Raw genomic sequence first — 23,856 nt, 5'->3', positions numbered from 1 at the left:
ACGACGGCAGCCTTACCAAAAATAGAGGGCGGCCGAACTTGAGGAAGACGGTGGCGGAAAGGTGTTGAGGTAGAAGGGACTGGATGGTGACTGGTGGGATCAATTTAGGATGTCAAGGTGATGGTTCTGGTGGAGGGAAACGGCCAGCGGTGGTGGGACAACGGCGGAAATCACCGGCGGCCGAGGCACGGTGAAAAGCTGAGCGGCGCAGTGAAAAGGATAGACTCTACCGGTGGGAGCGGTAATTATACAAATTTTTCACCGCCTCCACGATGGCCACCTCTTGCTTGCGTGTTTGCTTCACCCCGCACGCATGCGCCGATGCGTGGCACGGCAAAACCGCCTCTGGCCATCAGCGGCAAGCAGCCGCGTGGCAGTGCCTTCCCTCTGCTTCTCCCTCCCTGCTTCAGTTCCGCCCAAAATTTAAACTAAACTTGCGCCAAATTTCCAATTCAAACTCTACAATCTCCTTTAATCAAACTTGTAGAGGATTCTCTGGACTTCATTCAATAGATTTGTAGCTGGGTCTCTGGATCACTCCATCACTCAAATTGAAGCCCCCAAAATAAACCCATATTTTGTCAGTCAGTGTTCCATTGAACACCCCATTTAGTTTCGTCAAACAACTTTCAAACATCAATTGTGTTCCATCTTTAAGCTCCAATTTAAATATCTAACCAACCTTTCCTTGGCCAAAGGCTACTGTCAATTGTTAACCATATGTTATAAACCCCATTTTGCATGTTTTTGTCCAACATCTACATGTAGAATCCTTCAAAACTTTGAGCCAAAGCTGGTTATTTATCATTGGTTTTCAGAGCCGAAATGGCAAGTGCCATTCGGTTCATTAGTCAACTCAATGACAGTACAACTTTCAAACTTTGGACCTTCTTAAGAATTTGAATCCTTTGAATTCTCTGCTCAACAACTTACTCAAATTGTTCACTGGATATTCAAGTCCAATTGCTGTCCAAAAAGATCGAAAGCTCTCATATAAACTCCTTCAAAAATTGATCTCAAAGTTGGGCACTTATCTCTGTTTCAGACTTGGAAATTTTTCAGATTGTGAATAGTATCCCAAGTCAACAATTTTGACTATGCATTTCAGATACCTATAAATTGAATTTGATCCATAACTTGATTCCTTTGACTTCTAAATACCTTCAACTCTTGATTCCACATTTTTATCAAATTTTTCCAAATTTGAATCTTTAATTTGAAATTTTGTCAAATTTGACTCAAATTTGAACTTGGCCCATAATACTTATTTTTAATCCAAATTCTATTTTAACATCTTAAGGATCTTCTTAGGCTTTTAATAACACTGGTGTTATAATTGGGAGTGGGGCTAATTTTAGGGTCAGCTTGGTAGCTGGGAGAGCATTCCCTAGCTTTGCTTTGACAAGCAAGCTTTGTCTTGCTTTTGGTGGAGAGCTGTTTTGGCTAAGTTGATTCAGCAAGCAAATCGAGCAGTCCTCGAGACAATCCGGCAAGAACCCTTTTCTTCGGTGTAAGACAAGCTTTGCAGGTGAAACCAAGCACGCTCTTAGGGCAAATACATTGCTACACGTCGGCGGTCTCATAGGTCGTCTCATGTAGTGCCACATAGGATTTTTGATGATGTGGAGGACAGAGAGCGAGGAGAGAGAAAGAGGTCGTTGCTTCACGAAACAACCACCTCATGAGCTAAATTGTAGGACTACGAGACAACTTAACAACCATTGTACGAGTTATTGTTGCCATGCAACTCATAATATTTTATTTTTCTTATGCACAAATTAAGGAATTATATGCCACTACCAGATAACTTATAGGACAACCCATTGTACAGGTTACCTGTTGAATCGTCTCAAGATTACGTGTCAATGCATGAGACCACCTATTAGACGACACCAATGTACTTGGCCTTAGTGTCCAAAAAAGTTGGGCCGACCAAGCTTGTCCTAAAATAATAATATCATTTACTTTCACATAAAAAATTGCGGTAGCTTGATCCCAGTGCAACTTTACAATGATAAAGTAAATAGGCTGGCTTGGACATTTTGGTTCAAAAGAAATCATGCTTTTTTATTAGCCCTGACCATAAAATTAAATATATGGGTTATCTTTATAATAACAGAGTAAGTAATTCCGATATAAATTTAGAGGTTACTTTATATTTTTTTAAATAATGGCATAGGCAAACAATTTAGATGTAAATTTATAGAGTTATTTAGATTATTTTTCATAATAGCATAAGTGGGTTATTTAGATAAAGAGTAGGAGTACTTCGTATTATTTTTGAAATGGCAGACATGGATAATTTAGATATAAACAGATTCAGGTAGTTATTTTTTATAATAGTGGTGGCGGGTAAATTTTTACATAATAAAAATATCTAATTGCTATTATTATCAATGATAATTACAGAGTTGAGTAGCATATTTTTCATGAGAATTTTTACAATTTATTTATTTATAGTACATCTCACGAGGATTAATGAAAATGTTTCAAAAGAAATATAAAATTAGCAATGGTAACATTTCCTCCCCTGACTTATATGAAACTTGATGTTTAAATTCATGGCTCACGTACGCCCAAATAAATACATTCCTTCAATTAAAAATATAGCTAAACCGTGAAGTTAACAAATGTCTGAAGGAATGCAGGCCAACTTCGACCACGTCGTCAAGTCTAGTGCTTAGTTGCTGGAGTTTGTCAAAATTTTGTTCCACAATACTACTAGGGAATGGACCTTTCGTCCATGGTCTTAGTGTCAGTTGCATTTTGGTCCGATACCATATTAGTACCGGGCCTAACGGATAGCCCTTGAGGAGCCTCCTGTGACGCCCTTTAGTACCTGGTGGAGCCTCCACCCGGTACGCTCTTTAATACTAGGGTGGAGCTCCCACCCAGTACTAAAGGGTGGCCTTTAGTACTGGGTGGACTTCCCACCCAGTACTAAAGCGTATCCGTCCGCCCGCCACCATCCCAGAGAAATTAAAGCAAGGCAACAGGCCCTTATCCTCTCTCCTTTCTTCCTCTCTCCGTCCGCAGCAAAAGCGCTCTCTCTCGGCACTTTGCCTCCCCTTCCCCCTCCGTTCGCCCCTCACCGGCAGTGAGGAGCAGCGGCGGGACGAGGTGAGGCGGTGATGGCGATGGCGGGCGGCGAGAGCGGCGGGCGGGTGGGGGTGGCAGAGCGGCGGTAGGCGGGCGGGCGGGCGGGGGCGGTAGGCAAGCGGAGGGTGGCGGGCGGGCAGGAGCGGCGGGAGGAGGGCGGAGGCAGCGACAGGCGGCGGAGGGCGGAGGCAGCGACAGGCGGCGGAGGTGGGGGCGGCGGAGGAGGGTGGCAGGCGGGCGGAAGAGGGTGGCGGGGCGGAGGGGGGGCAATGGGGGGATTTTATTTTTTTAGTTTTTAATAGTCCTGTAGTACCGGTTATTTCAATCAGTACTAAAGGTCCCTTTTAGTACCGAACTACGAGTACCGGTTGTGAAACCAGTACTAAAGGGGTTCCCAACCGGTACTAAATGTGGATTCCCTAGTAGTGCGAGCATGCAATCATCCGGTCAATTCGATGGAATCAAGAAGAAAAATTCAAGCATGCCTTTGGATAACTACTAAAAGAAAAGATGTCGTCAGTTGTTCTTCCTTTCTACCGTTCAAACATTACAGTGCAGACATGGAGTGCGTGTATATATACTGTCTTCAATTGGGAAAGAAAATGATGTCTCTGGTCAAGAGAAAAATCGGACGCACATGTAGATAGGGGAGGTAATGGATTATGGTTCTCATACCTTCTTCACAATCCAACTCAACTCTATCTCATTATAACTCAAAATCATATATTGATATGGCCCGACCTTTATTAAGTCCGATCCTTAATACACTAAATTAGATGGTGGTACACCTGTACATGTACATCATCACAAAGTATATTCATAGCACGATGTAGTAATATGTTCATAACATACAAATCGAGACACATAGGAAACAACCACCAGCAGTCAGCTTCGTTCGCATGCATGGACGACGGAGCGGCGGCAATACGTGCACGGCGTTGGCAGGCGACGGCGATATCAGCCGCGGCACTGGTTGATCGCACTGCAGCCGCGGGTGTACGTGTTGGCAACCGCCCCGGGGCGGGTGGGGTCGGCGGCGCCGAGCGTCGCCTTCATCTCGCAGGTGCCGGAGACCTCGCAGTCAGCCTTGCTTGCGCCCAACTGCGGCGACGGCGACGACGCTTCTTCCGCGGCGCCGGCCGCCTGCCCTGCCAGCAGCACGCCCAGTAACAGCACCACGACCAGCCGCGTGTTCACCTTCTCCATGGATGGATGATAGATGAACTAATGTGCAGAGGTGTACAAAAGTGTTTTTCTTGCTTGGCGCAAGGTAGATGAACTGTGGATTTATGGGAGGTGGTTGTCTAAGAATAAGTGTTCTATATGAGTGGATGAGAGCGAATTTAGGGTTGCTATATATGCTCAAGGGAAACACTCATGCATGCTCTAGTTTTGAGCGTGGGAAGTTTTCTCATTCTCAAATAGTTAGTTGAGATTGTGTAATTTTCCTTACGCCTAAAATCCGACTAGCCACCACCTCCCTCTGTCTCTTAGCAATGTGATACCCTTAAGTAATAACCACTAAATTCGGTGTAAATATTATTTGTAAAAACACACATCGATCAAAATTCTTGTAAACATTATCTATATGAGATGTCACCGGCTGAAATTGCGGGTTATCAATGTGAAATGTGAAAATAAAATAGTGGATGCGGTGGATGGTAGTGCGCGCAATACAAATTAGAGAAAATTCAATAAGCATAGATGATGCATACATAAGTCTTATAATAATTAAGATTATTGGACTTGCTTCTAAATGTGGACGGTGTGCAGGAATGTGCGGCAAGAAACCGAACGGAAAATTCAAACTAGAGTAGATTTGAACGAATGGATAGACTTGGCGGATGCAACAGGGTTCTGGAGGCTCAAGAGTATACTCCTTTTAAACTCGTGTCACTTGTTAGTGCAAGTCGTGTTTGCGGTACACCACCCAGTGTTGTGCCGTGTGCCATATCGGCACGACTCATCAGCCCTCCCACTGACGTGTGGGGCCGGGCTCGCCGTGCCGTACTCCCCTACTCCTACACACGGAAGAAAAGCTCCAAAAAGCCGAGATCGCAGTGTCCCACTCTTCTTCCTCACCTCGCCACTCCCTCTCCCGCCTCTCTCGCTTCCTTCCGCCGAAATCCCAAAACCCTCGCGCAGAGCACCGCTGATCCTTCGTCCGTGCCGGTGGGATGGCGGGGAAGCGAGGTGGGTTCTCTTCTGCGCTGCGGAACGGCTCGATTTGGTGCGGAGTTGCGTGAGTGATCCCGCGAGCCTGGGGCATTCGGTTGCATGATTGGTTGGTCTCTTGAGCGCAGTTGCTCGCGGCGATGGGCGAGAGGAGGACAGCGCCAAGGTCGGGCTCCCGGCGATGGACCTCACCCTCGCGTTCCCGCAGGCGACGCCGGCCTCCGTTTTCCCGCCCTCCGGTGAGAACCTTTTTTTTTTTTGTTGCTAAATTTTGCTGGGATAAGGAATGAGGGGATCGTGATCTTTGGCTGTGATTGAGAGTGGCGTACATAGTTGGATGAAAATTGTTTCTGCTAGGATTGCCGAGGTGGTTACCTGCTAAGTTTTGGATCCTGTATTGCAGGAACAGTTTTCTCCAACTATTTTGGTTCGAGATTGCTAGAATTGTGAGATGGAAAAACATATCCTCTTTTATAGTACCAATTTGGATGATAAGATCGTACTAGTATAATTGGCTAAGTGTTCAATTGTCTGGCCATTTTATTGACTGGTACTGTGTCTGTGTGTGGTGGATTTATTGCAGATTTGCAGTTCCAACTGCTTTCTTTAATTATTGAAGGCCCCCATTGGAACCAGCATACTATGCAGCTTCCTTTCAAATTAAATGGCACTGCTGCTGAACTTTTGTTCAACGGTTTTAAGCTTCTAGAGTTTGATTTTAGGCCAGCTCAAATGGAAGTGCAGTTGCTCTCCTGTAATCCTGCAGCTTCCGACGACTTATGGGAGCGGAATTGCAGAAGCATCAAGTTGAGCAGTTGACATGGACACATGGTGCAAATAGATATTTGGTGTTTTGGGTAGGCTTGTTCCTGGATGGGTTGCTTTCATTGCTTGAATGAGCAGCCACAACTGTATAATCATGTCCTGCTTTCCAACCTGTTTTGCTTTAATTGTTAGTAGCGGCACCGTGACCATTTCTGGGTAGGCCTTAGATTACTCACCCTTTCTATATGGGGGGTGTGAACCTAGATATATGATCCTAATTCCCAAAGCATGTGGGGGATGCTAATTTTGATGCTTTTCCAATTACAAAGAGTTTGAGTATACTGCATTATTGGCTTATAAGTATGGACATCCTCATTTGCAGTATCGGACTACTACCAGTTGGATGATTTGCTAACCAGTGAAGAACGCTCTATCAGGAAGAAGGTCAGGAGTATTATGGAGAAAGAAATTGCGCCCATTATGGCAGTGGTATGTTAAATTATTAACTAGTCTATCTGTCCGTGTACATGATTACCCCATCTCAGACTAAACTACTGTCTGCAACTGCTTGCTTATCACACAAATCATTACCAAACATGCCTTCATTTCTACAATACCTTGTTAGATAGCATTGCAGTCTACTTATCCGTAAATCACGTTCTTATTATGGTTTGGATCGACTATCTAATGTCCTTAACAGGCTGTAGCAACATTTTCTATATGATAACACAGTTTTTTTTTTGTTGATTTGCTACTGCAGTACTGGGAGAAGGCAGAGTTTCCATTTAATGCCATTCCTAAACTTGCAAGCCTTGGCGTTGCTGGAGGTACAATAAAGGTAATAATCTCTCTACAATGTAGTTGCCTTTTTATTCGTCAATTTACGTTCCCAATATGGTAATTTTTTATTTGAATCTGTGGGCTAGAGTCACTTTAAGTTTAGCATATATCTCACAAACCATGTCTTTTTGCTATTAAATTGAAATGGAGCTATTATGTTGAGGGTTTGCCTCAGTACTTCCCTTAAGAAAAGTTGGTTAATTTTTTGAAGAGTCCCTTTTCTTGAGCTTAATGTTGTAAATTGAAGCCTTTTTACCATTTACGATCACTTAATATAAACTGTTTTGCCTTCATATCTGTGTACTTTCCCCTCTCTATGGTGGAATACTGAATCGTATGCATTTACATGATTGTGCACGTTTCTTGTGTTTTTACAATGCTTTAATGCTCCATGTCTTAAGTTCAATGTGAATCTGTGGATTACTGCAGGGTTATGGGTGCCCAGGACTTTCAATTACAGCTAGTGCTGTTACTATGGCAGAAATCGCACGGGTAGATGCAAGCTGTTCCACATTTATACTGGTGCACTCCTCTCTTGCGATGGTGACAATAGGTTCAAGATCTGCATTTCTTTTTAATTGAAACTTTCTTGTGTTAAGTTCTACCAAACACCAAGATCAATTTTGCTAGAGCTGAACCATTCCCTCTCTGTTATGTCTGAACAGCTCTTTGTGGATCTGAGGCTCAGAAGCATAAGTACTTGCCATCCCTTGCTCATCTTACTACTGTTGGCTGTTGGGTAAGTTGCAGTATTCTTTAGGCATAAAAATGTCTAAATGATGGAGTCTCCTTCTGAAAAGGTTTTCTTTTCTGTAGGCATTGACAGAACCAAACTACGGAAGTGATGCAAGCTCCTTGAAAACTACAGCAACCAAGGTTAAGCTTTGGAAGCCCTTTTTTGGATATTTCTGGATAATTTGGATATTTTTTTATCAGCCAGAAGTAGCATGCAGCTTAAATCTTGGTGTCATGTGGAACAGGTACCTGGTGGATGGCACATAGATGGTCAAAAGCGCTGGATAGGCAACAGTACCTTTGCAGATGTGCTCGTGGTATTAGCTAGGAATGCAGATACAAAACAATTAAATGGGTAAATCATCATGTCTTGAACCACTGATGAACTTTCCTTTGAAGCATGAAACTGAGCATGAATAAACTAGTATTTTTTTTTATCTAATTGGTGTTTTTTTGTGCTGCTCTTTTTCATTTTAATTATCTTGTTGTCTAGTCACAGTCTGTTTGATTGCCTCTAGGTTTATTGTGAGGAAAGGAGCTCCTGGTTTGAAAGCTACAAAGATTGAGAACAAAATTGGTCTTAGGATGGTTCAGAACGGTGATATAGTTTTTAATAAAGTGTTCATCCCTGAGGAGGACCGATTGCCAGGTGTCAATTCATTTCAGGATATAAGCAAGGTACTGATCACATTTTTCTTATTCTGCTTCTGTTATGCTAAATTGCTATGCTGTCAGGTGATGTAATCCAGTCCGCTTACCTACTTTTACAACACAAAACAGGTCCTCGCTATTTCGCGTATCATGGTGGCATGGCAACCAATCGGCATATCAATGGGGGTCTTCGATATGTGCCATCGGTACGGACCACTATACCATTTTACACTTCTTTTGCCATTAGCAATTACTTTACAATTTCGTCAAAATTGAACCAGATACCTGAAAGAAAGGAAGCAGTTTGGAGTTCCCCTGACAGCTTTTCAGCTGAACCAAGAGAAACTTGTCCGGATGCTCGGTAACATCCAATCCATGCTTCTTGTTGGCTGGCGCCTATGCAAGCTTTACGAGTCGGGGAAAATGACGCCAGGCCACGCTAGCCTAGGAAAGGTTCGTGACCCGATCCCTAGCTGCCAAATATGCTTGTTCTCGAACTATGCCTCTGCTTTGAATTATCAGAGGCTAACAATTTCCTTCCTTCCTTCCTGGATGTCACTGTTAGGCTTGGAACTCCAGAACGGCCCGCGAGGTGGTTTCCCTCGGCCGAGAGCTGCTAGGTGGAAACGGGATTTTGGCTGATTTCCTTGTGGCCAAGGTACAGACTACAGAGACCTGATTGATATACTGAAATGTGCTCATGGCTAGTTGGTTTGTTGTTCTAGTGGTTTACACCTCAACCATTTCGTAGGACACCTTTAATTTTATCACCCTTTTTCTTTTGTAAATTGTATTAACTGTCGCGATCTCCACAGGCGTTCTGCGACCTGGAGCCCATTTACTCGTACGAAGGCACGTACGACATCAACAGCCTGGTGACCGGCAGGGAGATCACCGGGGTCGCGAGCTTCAAGCCGGCCGCATTAGCGAAAGCCCGGTTGTAAAATTTGTACACAGCTAGGAAAAGAAAAAGGTTCTACACGGCTGTGACGACGGTTCTTCTCGTGTCAGCAACGGTGTGGAAACGAATAAAATCAGGTCTCCTCCTCGTATACAGAGGTGGTTGGCACAGGATTAAACGGCAGCGTAACCTGACGCGGACGAAAAGATGTTCCTCGCAAGTGCCCGGAAACCGACGGTCAATGTTGGCTGGCTGCTCATGATGTGAGTGAGGACTTGTAGCGAACTCCCTTGTGAATTTGTACTGTACGGTGGAGGAACCAAAAACGTAGAAAGGTATTTGTTCAGCCTGGTTTTTTGACACGGTTTTTGTGCATCAGGCTTGCTGCCGGAATCTTTTGATCGTTCACCGACTTCCCGTCGGAGGGATTGGAGCACCGGTCTCAGACTCTCAAAGGCCAAATTCGTGTGATCATTCCCTTCACTATTTTTCCAAGACTAGTTTCGTGCGTGCGTGTACTGTTGTGCACCATGTGGTCAGATACGTCTAGGAGCGTACTAGTAGAGCTTATCAAATCTCGGCTATTAGGCTAACGTGCGCGAGCGACTGATCTCACCTCGCTGCACTAATCCATTTCCACCCCATTTGAGTGCAAGTAGGCCCGTAGGCCGTAGGCGTGCCGGGAGCTGCAAAGCCGCAGAGGCGATGACTTCCGCATCTGTCTCTATTCTTTCGGGTCTTTGCGAATTGCGAGTTCATTGCCCGGATCCCCGTGTGGCCGTGTCCCTGTTGACACAAATGATACTTGCGAGAGCGGATTGCGTTGGCGTGACGCTCGGCCGGCCTGGTCTGATCCACGGAGTCCCCAGTCCCAGAGCTCGATCGGGCAAGAAAAGGTTCGCCGCGGGGCGCCGCTTATTGGTGGCTGGTGGGATGCTCTGGATGTAGTGGGGTGTGGGGGCGGATGATGAGGTCGAGTCGAACCGGGGCGGGGTCTCCGTGGGGCCGTGGCGCGAGCGAGCGGGCGGTGGCGACCGCACCCGATGAGCGCCGGGCCTCCCGACGGGCGACGCGGTCGCGGTCGCGCACCCACGCCACCACCTTCCCCCACTGGCGCTGGCGCCCCTGCCGCACGTGACGGGGGCGGTGACGGACCCCGCAGCGGGGGGACGACGTGTTGCCCGCTCTGGTATTCGGGGGTTTGGGTTGGACGACGAGCGGATGGAAGGAACGGGCGATTCGACGGGATCACATGGCGAAAAAGGGAAAAACCCATGTGGAGCTCGCGCGGCCGCGCAGCTGGCTCCGCTCGCCTCGCGTGCTACGGGGGGCGGCGCCCCCCGTGGCCGTGGTCCACGTCCCCGGCCGCGGCCGGCTGGGTGGGGTGGCCCAAGCGTGAACCGTTGCGTCGGGGGCGCGATAACTACGCGGACGCCCGCCTGCGTGCCTGCCTCTGGCTGGTTGCTGGTCACATGCCGCCGCCGATTGATGGGATGCCTGCCTGCCTGCCTCCCTGGTGTCCCGCCTGGCGGGCCACGGCCACGTTTCCTTCCCGCGCTCTGACCAGTGGCCACCGCTCTCGCTGGCTCGCTGCCGAGTGGGCCCCCGCGCCGTATCCAAGAGCGGCTCCGTTTGGTCCAGTACAGGTACAGCGGCTACCTTTCTTCCCTTGCTGGGAAAGCCCTCCTCGGCTCCGCCCGTCCGTCCTGAGCCGCACGGTCTTGTGCAATGCTAGGGGAGGATCGTGCCGGACAGAAGAAAGGAAAAAGGAAAATGTGCGATCACTTATTTTCGTCCGGCAAAAAGATAAAGGAAAACGAAACTTTTCGTGATCATGAAAGCGTGGAGGAATCTCAAATCTTTACGAACCATACGCTGTTCACGGGCCCCACCTGCGGCTTGCAGTGCAGGAGAAGGGTTCGTGTAGTACCGGTCTGGGCCTCTGGGGTGTGGGGTGTACCGGAGACTTGTGATTCCTGAAGAGTAGTAGCCACGAGCACTCCAGCAGAGAGCAAGAAATCCCTCTCTCCCTCTCTCGGGACTCCCCCCGTTTCAGGGAAGTGTGGGACATGTCATCGCCCCCCGCACCGGGGTCAACCTGCCAGTCTGCGCCTCCTGCGTTCGCCCCCATCGGTTCCCGCCCCGCGGAGTGAATACTCCATACTCCTCCTGACGCCGAACCTCCAACTTTCCCGGCCCGCACCCCCCCCCCCCCCCCACCCCCACCCCACTTCGTTAGGTTGGAATCCAAAGCCTTTTCCATAGCCGTCCTGTTCCTGTACCGTATCCCCTGACCCCTGCCCCGTTTTCCATTGAGCGTGAGTGTGAACTTGGAGAAAACAAAGGGGCAAGGCAAAGCCATCCCACACACGGTATCCATCTACCTCACTTCCCCCATGCCGAAAACGAGAGACGACAGCAGGATCGCAGCGAATAAGGTACTACTACTCTTCTACTCGTACATGACATCGTGGCGTGCGTCCGTGACACATGCCATGCCGGGCCGCCGGCCGGTCAAACAAGCAATTTTTACTCTACGTGCCGATGGATGGTTCACGTCACGTCTTACCACCCATGCCCCCTGCACAACGATACGTACCACACCGATACAACACGTGTCACGTCGGGCCCCGCTAGTCCGACCGACGCGTGGGCCCAGCTGAAAACTTTTTTTGAGAGCCCATCAGGGGGCACACCAATGCTATGTACAGATACAGCACGTGTCGCGTCAGGACCGGCCCCCGAGTCCGACTGACGCGTGGGCCCAGCTGAAAACCGGAGACCCAAAAAAAGAAAAGAAAAGAAAAGAAAAATCACGTCTACTCGGAAAGGAACTTTTTGTTATCCTGGCAGTGGCAGCTCGCTGGTCGTAAAGGAGAGAGAGAGCCGAGGGAGCGCGGGCCAGCCACAGGTCTGTGGGGCCCACCGCCTGGCGGGCCCCTCCTCCTCCGTCCCGGACCCCGCCTCCCCTCCCCGTTCTCCGCCCGCCCGGGCCGCGTGCCTGCGTGCCATTATAAATACCCCGTCACCCTCCTCGCCCACCCCGTTCCCCTTCCTTACACGGACAAATTCAGCTGTTTGTTTACAGCGGCAGGCGCAGCGGCGCGGGGTTGCGTCTCCGCCCCACCCCATCCCCTCCCCGAAGCTTCCGCCGTACGGCGACCTCTTCCTTCCTCATCCCGACCGCCCGAGGAATCCCCCTACCGCCGGCGCCCGGGGGATTTCGTCGCCGATTCGGCGGGGACCACGGATCGGCTCGCGTTTGAGGTACGGCCCTCCGATTTGCGGCCTGATTCTGCTGTTTTCGTGCGATTTGACCGGTGGTATGGAGCGATCGGTGGTTTGTTCCGGCTTAGATGCTCGTTTATCCGAGAGTCCGGGTCTAGGCGTCGGTTTTCGTGCGTGCTGGCCCGTTGGATGGCGCGATTCTATCGGGCATGGAGGCGATTTGGCGCGCCGAGCTGAGGAATGCGATTCGCGCTCGTTGATTCGTTTAGAGATGTTTAGAGTCGTAGCGAGGTGTTTCGAGGAATCGTCATGGATAGATGGATGGGGTGTGTGGTTGGGATTCTGATTCTACAATCTCGTTGGTCATGTGGACTCGTATCATTGCGGATAGGTGGATGTTCCTTTCTGGTAAGCCATCATGAGAGCTAAGCTACCATAATTGTTTCTCGAAAAGGGTAGTTAATCGAGTTTAATTCTACGGACAAAGATTGCTTTTTTAGAACTGAGCATGTACTTTCCATTTTAGGGGGTATACCCCTGAGCACCCCTTTTTCTGCCTTCGCTACTAAGCATTGTTCTGGTAGCTCTTCAAATCTGCATAACTATTCTGCTCCGGTATCCATTTTCACGTCTTCTGCATCTTCGACTTATCCTCGTTCCATGCTTTGTAGTTTCCACTTAAACATTGTGTGGTGTAAAAATGGCAAACGAAACATTTTTTCTTATGTTGAAGTGAATGCAGGGCTGATGTTTAGCATTAGCAATGTGACTTCGGGCCTATTAGAGTTTGATTTTCAATCCAGTGACCCTTCGATGTGTGATTTCTGTTTTGACAGGTTGATTTCCATTGACTTAGAATGTACTACCTTCAGGTAGATGGATATGATGGTTGTCTGCATTTGTTTACTTGACTACTCAGATATGATGCCGAGATGCTACAGTAGGAATTTGTGGTGCATTTCTCCCAGTTTATACTACCGTGCCTTCGGAACACCTGTCTTAGGCATACTCCAACGTCATTGGTGTTGTCCTCGTAGTAATACAATGTGGTGGTTGTGATTCAGCTACATTAGACATCTGATTGTCTGAATGTTGTGTGATGTTCACTCGTTTGATGTCTTATCGGGACATTATCTGGTAGTCATTTATGCTGTTGGTCATGTGATGTGTTGGTTAAAGATTAACTCTGTTCTTTTGATGGTTTATATTCATATCACATTTGCTGCTTTAACTACTTACATCTAAACTTTTATAGTGTAAACATGGAACCTGACATTGTCATTTGTGAAATGTTAGGTTGTAGTGAGCATAGTTCAATCAGAGTGTTGATTTAGCATATCCTTCAATACTTACTGTTATGAAATTGATCGTGCGTAGGGAAGATGTTTTCTAACCTCTTAGTTATGTAGAACTAGAAAGCAAGAACTCATACACAGGATTAAAGCTGCAGCTTGTCTCCAGTTTTGCATGCTGGGAGTGTTATTTCTGACAAGATGAATCATGTCAGAAAGGAATACAAGCTAGATAGCTGTTGATTTTGGAGTGAGGTGGATTTACCAATGGACAGAGGAAGGGCAGAAGCACATCCAGAGAGAATTTTAGGAATGACATAGTTGGGGACATCTGGGCTTGTAGCTTTGAGCATTTCTTCTTCCATTTGCAATCTGCTCTTTCTTCTTTTTGTTCTTTTCTCTTTGTATATTATGTTTGCTGGTATGTAAAGTAAAATTATTTTGTTTGATTTGGTTTATATATTTAATAACAATGTATAAAAAGATTGGAAAGAATAATGTGATATACAATGTGGTTGTAAATCCATTTGATGGATCATTTTGCGTTGTTTATAGGTGCCATGTCGCTGGGTTTAACTAGATAAGTCCCCTTGGCAGTTTGTATCTATTGCTCTATTATTGTGGACGATGAGGGCACTTCAAAGTGTCCAAATCAGTGTTCTGCAGTCAGCTTACCAGTTGTTACATTTACCTGTCAAGGGATGTGAATGATTCGGTCTAAAACCTTGTAGCCCATTTACTTCTCGAGTAAAGGTAGTATCATATGGATTGCATATTTGTGATTCGACTATGTAAATGTCTCATAAGGGTGGTTCTGCTTTGGGTGTGAGTGTGACCTTTGCAGTTTTATGAATCGATTGAAATTCTGGATTCTTGTGTTGTGTTGTCTTGCTGTCCCTCATTATGCTCATTTCAGAATTGTGTTTGTTTTTTGATTCATGTACTGGCAATCAAACATTGAAATATGGAATGAACTTGAATGATTTTGGTACTTGTTTTGTGATAGCTTACACAACATATATCAGTAACCTAGCAATATTGGTGATAATGTCATGGCAATTTATTTTTTTCATTCAAGTTTTTAATGCTATATGTTGATGCTGGATTATTGATATAGATTTTATTTTCATTTCCAGATTAAGGGCGGCCAGACCTGACTTCTTTTTTTATGGCTAGAAGTAACCACAGCCATATCCAGCTGCCAGAGATGGATCATATTCAACCCAAGAATGTTCCACACAATGAATCCCTGCCTTTAGGTAGCTGGACTGAATCCAATACACTATACTTTTGTGCATTGATCATAATTGTTATAAAATAAGTAATGTTTTCTGTTCTAATCTCAGGTCAGAAGCTTCTAGTGCACCGTCGAAGTGATGCACCTCTTAGAATTGATCCTTCAAGTCATGGGAATATGACAGTTAGATCAAATGACCTTCCATCTTCAAGTCATGCTGTGCAACCTGTAGGTTATAGAGTTGGGAACCAAGGGACCGCACATGCTTCCTTTGTTCATTGTCCTGCTGGAAGCTCCAGCAGCCATTTAGCAGAGCCTGCTGTGAGTTATCCACATAGATCTGAGGAAGGCTTTCCTCCAGTGAGTTCCCATATGGACAACAGAAGGACTGCAATGAAACGAAAAAATCCCATCATAAACCCTGTAGGGTTCAGTGCTAATGGTTATTATGTTGGAAGCTCTTCCAATACTCAGTTATCTAACTCAGTGCAGCCAAATCCTGCTCCACCTGCTGAGCCCTTTCTTCCTCAAATGCCTTTAAGCATTGGGCAAAGTGGTTGGAATGGCCAACACTTAATCCATCAAGAAGGATTTCAGAGGAATGTGAGAGCACGGCACAATCATAATGTTTCACTGGAACCCAGACCAGCTCCAACTTACACAGCAAACACCATTCATCTGCCATCATTTGGTTCAGCTGCAAGTGCTTCCCTAGGTACATCAGTGGAAAGGAACCAAGCACCTGTTTCTGTGCCAGCAAGAACTGTACCATCAGGTTTGTATTCGGTGCTTAATTAAATATGCTAGATATCTGATATTGTTTCTAACATGAGATCGTGGAAGCGAACTCGATCCTTGTAAGTTTCGTTGGTAGTCGCGTTCATGGCTTGATTTAAAACACTGGTTACCTGTCATTGATTTTGAATTGAACAAACCCATCCGTCCAATGTTATCACAGTTTTCTGTTGTTGATACTTACAGTGCAGGAATTTTGATGGATTTTGTAGGTGCACCAGGACTCACTAGCAGAGCTCTGGAGAGGACTTACTATCCTGCTATTGGAAGCATCAACTTAAGTGTTGGTGCTGTTCCAACTGTCCCATCATCTGGCAGTGCAACATTTGCTAATGGTGGCTATGCTCCTAGAACTGTTCATGGTGGCTCTGTTCCCATCTACCCTCATCCAGCTCCCGCAGCTTCCTCTGGCTCCAGAGCAATGCCCCATGGGGCGGTCATTCGGAGCTATCCACCTGCTACTTCTGCAGCTACCTCTACATCCATGCGGATCGCTCAACCATTACCTGCCAGAACTGCTGCATCTTCTAGGCATGGAAGGCATGTCTCTGTAGGGCATGCTAGCAATGGAAGGAATAGAAGGGCTAGGAGCTCTTACTATGCTCTTCATCCTTTGATGCTCGAGGCTGAGGTAGATAGCTTTTTCTTTCCTGTTTCATGAAATTGAGTTAGTGTTTGTTGTAGAACTTGAAACTGATCTTGCTGCTGTTTGTGAAGCGGTTTATGATGCTGGACCAGTTGGTCTTTTACGAATCAAGAGCAGCAGCAGCTGACCCCCACAGGAACATGAGACTGGACATTGACAACATGAGTTATGAGGTAAATACCACATCTTGTTTCTTCATCTTTCTTGCTCCAGAATTTTGATCCTTTCTATTAACTTTACATTTCATTGCCGGCAGGAGCTCTTGGCTTTGGGAGAATTTATGGGTAATGTCAACACAGGGTTGGCTGATGAAAAAATTGCTAAGTGTGTGAGAGAAGTGGTCTGTTGCAGTTCTGACCTAACACAAAACGATCAAGATGACCAAGATGATGGGAGCTGTGTCATTTGCCTGGTACATTTTCTCAATACCTGTGTTTAACTGATGTCCATAAACCATGGCCTGAAACTGTCGAATTCTGACCTATGGATGCATTCTGGCAGGAGGGTTACAAAGACAAGGATGTGCTGGGAACACTGAAATGCAACCACGACTTCCATGCCGACTGCATCAAGAAGTGGCTGCAGACGAAGAATTCATGCCCGGTGTGCAAAGCAGCCGCGGCTTAGGACACCAGAGGAGCAGCAATTGTGCTCCTCGATCCATTCATTTTAGGCTCAGGTCATATTGTCCCATTCTAATTCTTTCCCTCCTAGCCATGTAAATAAATGCTCAAATCAGTTATTCCGTGGGTCGCAGTAAAGCCCAAATTCTTTTATTGTACTGTAACAATCAAGTTAAAAGTAAATTAACCATCAAGTGGTTACATGCTCATGTCGTGACCTTTTGAATTTGCCGACACTTTAATTTAGTTGCGAGGTGCATTTCTGCCAGCATTACCTTTCCTGGATGATAGGTTTGGTGCAGGAATTCTGAGATCACAAGTTCTACTCGATGGTGAAGTTGCTTAGAGGCAATCGTTGGTGCCTAGTAACTTCGGTTACAAGCTGTTTTAAAATGTTAGCTGAGATGTTTAAGCTGCAACTCTGCTGGTCATTAGCATTTTAGGCTGAGAACTCCTCTCTGCTCTTTGCCATCAGAAACTGTGCAATTGTGCATGTACATGGATGCGCCACCGTGCTGATGGAGACGGTTGGATCGGGTGTTAGCGTCGTGGCAGGCCGGAGCACACCGGAACCTGCCGTGCACGATGGCAACTCGATCGTAGTCGTTTTTGTTTGTTGCCGAGCTGGGAGAATTATTGGACCATTTTCCTGCCCTCTGGAGATCATGCGTTAGATGCACCGGCTATTCATGATGAAAGAAATGCACCAGCTGCTCGTTTACTTTTGTCCCTGAAATATTCCCTGGCGATCTGATTTGGTGACACCACTGGACAGAGTGTCTTTGTGGTGAGGAACAGAGCAGAGGAGCCTTGGTAGATCCTGATCTGCACTTCCTCTCTCTATGGATCCATTAGGATAATTGGATTGATCACGGAGTATTGGATCATCCTAGTTATTTTCATCCAACGTAACAGCATGGTTGCTGAAGTGCTAGTGGACAGTCAACTGTGAAACCTTGTACCTAGTACTGTACCCGAGTACCTACTTCATTTTCCAGAACTGTAAATCACCTGTCGATTTGAGTTGTCCAATGTGGACCTGTTCGTTTCAGCTTGTAAGCCGGCTGAAAAGCTGAAACGGCTCATTTTTTGTGAGAAGAAAATACTGTTTGGTGGCTGATAAGCCGGCTGAATAAGCTGAAGCGAACAGGCCCACAAATTCTACCAAATTACAAATCATCCTTGCTATTCGCCCGGCAAAGAGCCAAACATCAATTGCCGCGCCATTTTTTTTTGAAAAAAAAAAGGCGCGGCAATTGATGCGCCATTTCATTCATTTGCCCCGTTCCAAGTTCCGTTAAATTGGCAAGATCGCTGCAGCTAATCAGTCCTCACACTAACCCTCTTCGCACCGAGCAAATCACCATCATTTCCACCTTGTGATGGTCAGAAAGAGGAGGAAAAAACCTGAGCCCCCTCCTGTGACTCACTCCATCCCCACTGCACTTGCTGGCTCGCTGCAGCTTGAAGCAACCCCGGCTGTTAGGCTGTTCCACCTCGGCAGCTCACCTCACCCGTTTGGTGCCCCGTAACTGTATCTGACTTACCCCCACCACCTCTCTTACAGCTCACTCCTCTCGTGCCCCTGCGCCCTGTGCCGGTGTGCCCCCAACCTCGTTATAAGTGGCCGCGTCACAGGCCTCCCTGCCACACTGATCGAGCTCCACTGCATTGCTTGCGATCGCGTCGCGTCGGGTGCACACTGCACTTAGGCAGTCGCTAGCTAGCGGTAGCGATCACCATGCAGGCCATGCGGAGGCTCGTGCGCGTGCTCGTGGTGCTCGGCGTGGCCGCCGCCACGGCGTCGGCGCAGCAGGGCCCCACGGCGGCGCCGGCGACGCCCACGCCCACGACGCCAGCGACCCCAGCGGCACCGGCCACGCCGACGCCGGCGACCCCAGCGGCGCCGGCGCCGGTGGCCGGGACGACCAACATCACCAGCATTCTTGCCAAGGGCGGGCAGTTCAACACCTTCATCCGGCTGCTCAAGTCCACGGGCATGGCGTCGCAGATCGACAACCAGCTCCAGAACAACGGCAACGGGCTGACGGTGTTCGCGCCCACGGACAACGCCTTCACCTCCCTCCCCTCCGGCACGCTCAACTCCCTCTCCGACCAGGAGAAGAACGCGCTGGTCCAGTACCACGTCGTCTCCACCGCCATCCCCAAGTCCCAGTTCGACACCGTCAGCAACCCGCTCCGGACGCAGGCCGGCAGCGCCTCGCCGGGGGAGTACCCGCTCAACATCACCTCCGATGGCAGCCAGCAGGCGAACATCTCCACGGGGGTCGTCAACGCCACGGTCGACAACGACCTCTACTCCGGCGACAACCTCGTCGTCTACCAGGTCAACAAGGTGCTGCTGCCGGCGAAGCTCTTCGGCCCGGCCGTGGCCCCCGCGCCCGCGCCGCTCGCGCCGGCCAAGAAGAAGGGCAAGACGCCGGCATCCGTTGCGGACTCGCCCGAGGCGGCCGAGGCGTCACCGGACGCGACCGCGTCGCTCGCCGCGGCGAGGGTGACGAGGGGTGGCCTCGCGGCGGCTCTTCTTGCGCTGGCCGGCGTGTGGTGGGGGCTGTAGTGACGGGCTGACGGCGACGAGAGTGTGAGGTCTCCATGACGTCATCCATGCCATCTTTTTGTATACTTTTTTTTTGTTTGCAGGTCTTGTCGGTCTTTTCGTTTCGCTTTTACTTTGGCCATTTTTTGGATGAATTGTTTCTTCCTTGCCATTGCAATTGCTAGGAGTATTGTCGTGTAATGTTGTCGTTCCATTTTTATGTAATTCTACTAAATAACAAATATGAGTTGTGTATATTTCAGTACCCCGTTGTATTTAATTATCTTATCAGGGTTTTATTCATAAACGTGAAAACACTAGTTTATCAGACTGCTCTCAGGAAAATAAAGTTCACCTGCCCGGTTCCATGAATAATCACTAGAGCAATGTTGAAGCACATTCGTTGGCAAAAATTGACACGATGAAAATGCAAAGAGAGAAACAATTTTCCACGAGATCCAGGAAAATATGCACCAACATTACATGGTACAACAATAACTAATTCTACAACCTCTTTCTCAAAACAAGAAACAAAGAAAAACTAGCTTTACAACCTGTGGAAGTGTAAGAACTAAGAAACAAGACGTTCAGTTAAAATTTGTCAAATCCAAATCAATCAATCAAGAAGGTCGCAATGAGCTTTCCATGCTCGAAGTCTTGCAGTTGCATTACGGCAACATGGACTAGAAATCGATTGCCCACCCCTTCAGTTGTACGTCGACTCATCTGGAAATATATCCCTGTCATCGCCACCGGTTGTTGCAGCATGGTCCAGTATCCCAAAATGTTGTGGTAAACTCTCAGTGCAGGTCTGCATGCAGGACATTCTTGGTTCTTGGGTAAGCGATTGCTGTTCCTGACTTTGAGCCAGACAACCACAGGCAGATTTTGCTACCTCTTCAAGGCTATCTGCACCTTCGATTTGAATCCTTTGCGGACTGGTTATTTTTGGCATGCCGTCTGTGAGGGCTTGTGGCTTGGGACAGTTGACGAGCATCGGCGCTTGAAATGTGGCGTTAGGATGACATGAGGAGGGTTCACTTGCATCTTTCTGTAGAGATCATGCGCACCTACGTTGTGTTGGATTTAGGCTCATGTCTGGTCCAATCTGAAAATTTTCAAAATATGTACAACTTTTAGTCCTATATTGCTAATTTAAGAAGAGGTTGTCTTGCTTAAATATGGGAGTCTCCTCTCTATGCAAAATAGGTGCAAATGAGAGAGAAGGAGACTGTTGCTACACGCACGCGTAGCTCGCGCCCATTTTCGCTTGACTTGTGACTTGTGGCTTGCGACGAGCGCAACACGTACGTGTATGGAGGCTATTATTTGTGCAGGTTCTATTTTTTTATGCTGAGCCTAATGACGCTTCAATATGATTGAAACTGTCGTTTTAAACAGCAATAAGATGCGCTATTTGATTGCAGCAGTTTCTGTCATTCAAATGGGCAGTTTCTACTGCTTGATGAGGGGAATTGATGCACTATGAGGGCCTATAACACTAGGAGACGTCCTGGTTGAAAGGCACGCTGTCACATGCTCGCCTCCCAACTCGAGCACTCTATTTTCACTGTGCTAAACTTCTTGCTACTGCGCCTCGTCAACCTTTGAGTTCGGTGCGTACCAGACTTGAAGGAAAGTGTGATCTCTGAAACCACTGCCGCGAGACTCCTGCATGGGGTGGCAATCAGGTTTATAGGCAACGTCTACATGCGACCGCTTTGTGATTCTGTAACATCTACTTCAACACGTTTGACTATGTTCTGCGCGGAATCATTAAGTAATTTCCCTGTGCAATCCTGTTCTAGTCAGTATGTTGCTTGTTTACATGTGTTATATGCTTGCATCATTTTTATCTATGTATTTTTCTCCATATAAAATCTGGATTGTATTTTAGGCGCATATTTTCAACATGTTGTACTCCCTTCATTTCAAATTATAGGTCGTTTTGATTTTTTCTAGCTATGCAACTAAAAAACCAAAACGACCTCTAATTTAGGGCGGAGATAATAAATATCAAATACGTAGCACAATTCAAATTTAGGGAAGAGTAAAATTTGTTCACCCCTTATGCCTTGGTCTACAAGCTCTGTATCCATCTTAACAGCCGCATCTGCTCCTCCGATCTACAACACCTGCAGATCAGGCGGTTGACAGTTCCATTTTTGGTGGAATTTGGGGGCATGAGATGCAGCTGTTTAGGCGCAAGTTATATAATAAAAAAATGTCTGCTAAAGAGTAAAATACACAGGCAGCCTCTAAACTTGCGAGGGTATGCCACTTAGGTTTGTCAGCATGAAAAATATATTACTAGGTCCAGAAGCTTTTTAAATTGTTCGTTGCGGATCTATACCTATCCATATGTGCACATATCATTTACATGGCATGCTGTGCACGTTACACTGAGTAGAAATTCATTTTCTATCCTCTTACGCCTAATCTTATCTTATCTTATCAATCCCTGTCATCCTTTTGATACTGAAAACGCCAAATTTGCATCAACACCTCTGTAAGCATCGGTCTGACGAATGTGCACAACATTAGTCCAATAGTATGGTCTGGGGTAATTGTATCCATTCCGCGCGTAATTCCGCCGTTCAAAACTATGTCAAGCCTTCCGCTGTTGCTTTTAATTCTGCAACGAAAAAAAAAAATCTCGCGGTTGGATTGAAGGGCACCAAGACAAAGATAAGAGTGGGAGTTTGCGGCATATTACCAGTTAGTTGATTATTAAGCATGGAAGATGGCTGACCTGACCATATGGGAACTCGTTGGCCATGACTGCTGCACCAGCGATCGTCACTATCTGGAACTGGAAGCGAGGAAGACGAGAGGACGCACCTGCGATCCGTGGAACGGTAGAAGCTGCCAACCCCGTAGAGCTAAGAGTTGGCCTGGCCTGGGACAGGAAGATAAGAAGGGAGATCACAGTCGAGTCGGCGACGACAGGGCCGCCGCGGTCCGACCAAAACTGGACCGGCTCCACCGGCGAACAAAACGCCAAGGCGCTGTGTTCTGGAGCGAAACAAGAAAGAAGAAGAAGAAGAAACCGGGGCCCTTGTTTCCATGTCAGTAGCAAGTGGGGAACGCCGCAATCCATCCATATCCGGCAGAGGAAATACACGTGAGGTGGTGCTGACCGCTCCTCCCTGCGAACGCGGCTGTGGTGGTGTGGCCGCAGGCCGGGCTGCAGCCTGCAGCTGCTTCGCGAACCCACCCCACACACCACACACCAGCCCCGAAGGTGGAAAGCCAAAACCGGGGGCCGGAACCTGCCGCGGCATCGGCCCATACAGGCAGACTTGCGGCTGCTGATTCATCTGATCCTCTCCTATTTTTCTTTCTTCGCTCCCAAGACAGGAACGGAGCAGCTCGCAAGTGCAGCTCACCTCACCTGCGGCCGCAAGTGGATCTTCCTCCCTCCAACAACTCCATCTGCTCTGCACGGCACCTGCATTGCTTGCCTCTGTGCCGGGGAACAGCGCGTGCCGTGCCGGCGAGAAAAATATTTTACACCTTCTTCCATCCCTGGAATCCGAGCTATCCGATCGCTCCCAAGTTGACGATTTTTATCGCTTTATAATCTTTTCTAATAAAAAATGGCTTTATTTCGGATTTTCGCTAGTGGGAAGGTGCACAAGTGGACCCCGTATCCAGTTGAGTTTAGAACCCCCACTGCCCCACGTGACGAGGGATCGATCGACAGACCGCGTAACATTCATATCTTACAGACTACGTCTGCTCCAACCAACGTGGGCAACGATTTGATGGGAGAACAACAAATGAAAATTTTTTGCAACATCTTGCAACCTCTACAACAAACTGAAAAGAAACTACAACAACATACTCCCTCCGTATAGGAAAGAAAGTTATTTTGGACAAGGTTTGGGTCAAACATTGAAAATATAAATCATGAATAATTTTTAAGTTGTTGAGTTTAAAAATGTGAAAGACATATAAATAGATTTGTCTTGAAAAATACTTTCATAAAATATATACATATATCACTTTTGGATAAATATTTTTATAAAAATAAGGAGTCAAAGTAATACTTTGAAGACCGTGTCGCTGTCCAAAACAACTTCCTTTTCCTATATGGAGGGAGTATACAAATACTGACCGAAACATCTAAAAGCAGTTATTGAAACATATGAAAATAGTTGTTGCAACGCTTCGCACCTTTTTTTTCTTTTCTTCTTTTCGTGCTTAAAATAATATCCATTGGGAAAAGGGAACTGCTAAATCTGCCTGTGCTCATAGAATTTTTTGATTGTGCTGTCTGTTTATATAGACCTTGTATGTGTTTACTCTT

General features: G+C 47.0%; 3 protein-coding genes and 1 long non-coding RNA gene across 4 annotated transcripts; 3 read left to right on the top strand and 1 right to left on the bottom strand.

Annotated features, from left to right (window-relative positions):
- Window positions 1-5,132: 5,132 nt before the first annotated feature.
- LOC117854571 (acyl-coenzyme A oxidase 4, peroxisomal) lies at window positions 5,133-9,528 on the top strand. Its single transcript, XM_034736799.2, has 13 exons — window positions 5,133-5,292; window positions 5,403-5,513; window positions 6,422-6,528; window positions 6,800-6,877; window positions 7,309-7,432; window positions 7,545-7,618; window positions 7,696-7,755; window positions 7,860-7,969; window positions 8,133-8,292; window positions 8,395-8,471; window positions 8,547-8,718; window positions 8,831-8,923; window positions 9,081-9,528. The coding sequence occupies exons 1-13, from the start codon at window positions 5,277-5,279 to the stop codon at window positions 9,207-9,209; spliced, it is 1,311 nt and encodes a 436-aa protein (XP_034592690.1). The 5' UTR covers window positions 5,133-5,276; the 3' UTR covers window positions 9,210-9,528.
- Window positions 9,529-12,198: 2,670 nt separating this feature from the next.
- LOC117857315 (uncharacterized) lies at window positions 12,199-17,196 on the top strand. The gene is made up of 7 exons (XM_034739915.2): window positions 12,199-12,433; window positions 14,823-14,945; window positions 15,033-15,698; window positions 15,931-16,349; window positions 16,436-16,537; window positions 16,621-16,776; window positions 16,866-17,196. The coding sequence occupies exons 2-7, from the start codon at window positions 14,855-14,857 to the stop codon at window positions 16,989-16,991; spliced, it is 1,560 nt and encodes a 519-aa protein (XP_034595806.1). The 5' UTR covers window positions 12,199-12,433; window positions 14,823-14,854; the 3' UTR covers window positions 16,992-17,196.
- A 1,419-nt stretch (window positions 17,197-18,615) lies between these two features.
- LOC117857317 (fasciclin-like arabinogalactan protein 11) lies at window positions 18,616-19,809 on the top strand. Its single transcript, XM_034739916.2, has one exon. It carries the CDS (start codon window positions 18,729-18,731, stop codon window positions 19,563-19,565), a length of 837 nt encoding a protein of 278 aa, XP_034595807.1. The 5' UTR covers window positions 18,616-18,728; the 3' UTR covers window positions 19,566-19,809.
- Window positions 19,810-21,733: 1,924 nt separating this feature from the next.
- Window positions 21,734-22,984, bottom strand: LOC117858357 (uncharacterized). Its single transcript, XR_004640952.2, has 2 exons — window positions 22,261-22,984; window positions 21,734-22,179 (listed from the first exon to the last, which is right to left on the bottom strand). It is a non-coding gene; the product is annotated as an uncharacterized lncRNA (long non-coding RNA).
- Window positions 22,985-23,856: the final 872 nt, after the last annotated feature.

The sequence above is a fragment of the Setaria viridis genome, chromosome 5 (assembly GCF_005286985.2).
Source record: "Setaria viridis chromosome 5, Setaria_viridis_v4.0, whole genome shotgun sequence".
NCBI classification, from domain to species: Eukaryota; Viridiplantae; Streptophyta; class Magnoliopsida; order Poales; family Poaceae; genus Setaria; species Setaria viridis.
This window is presented reverse-complemented; position numbering and strand designations above follow the sequence as displayed.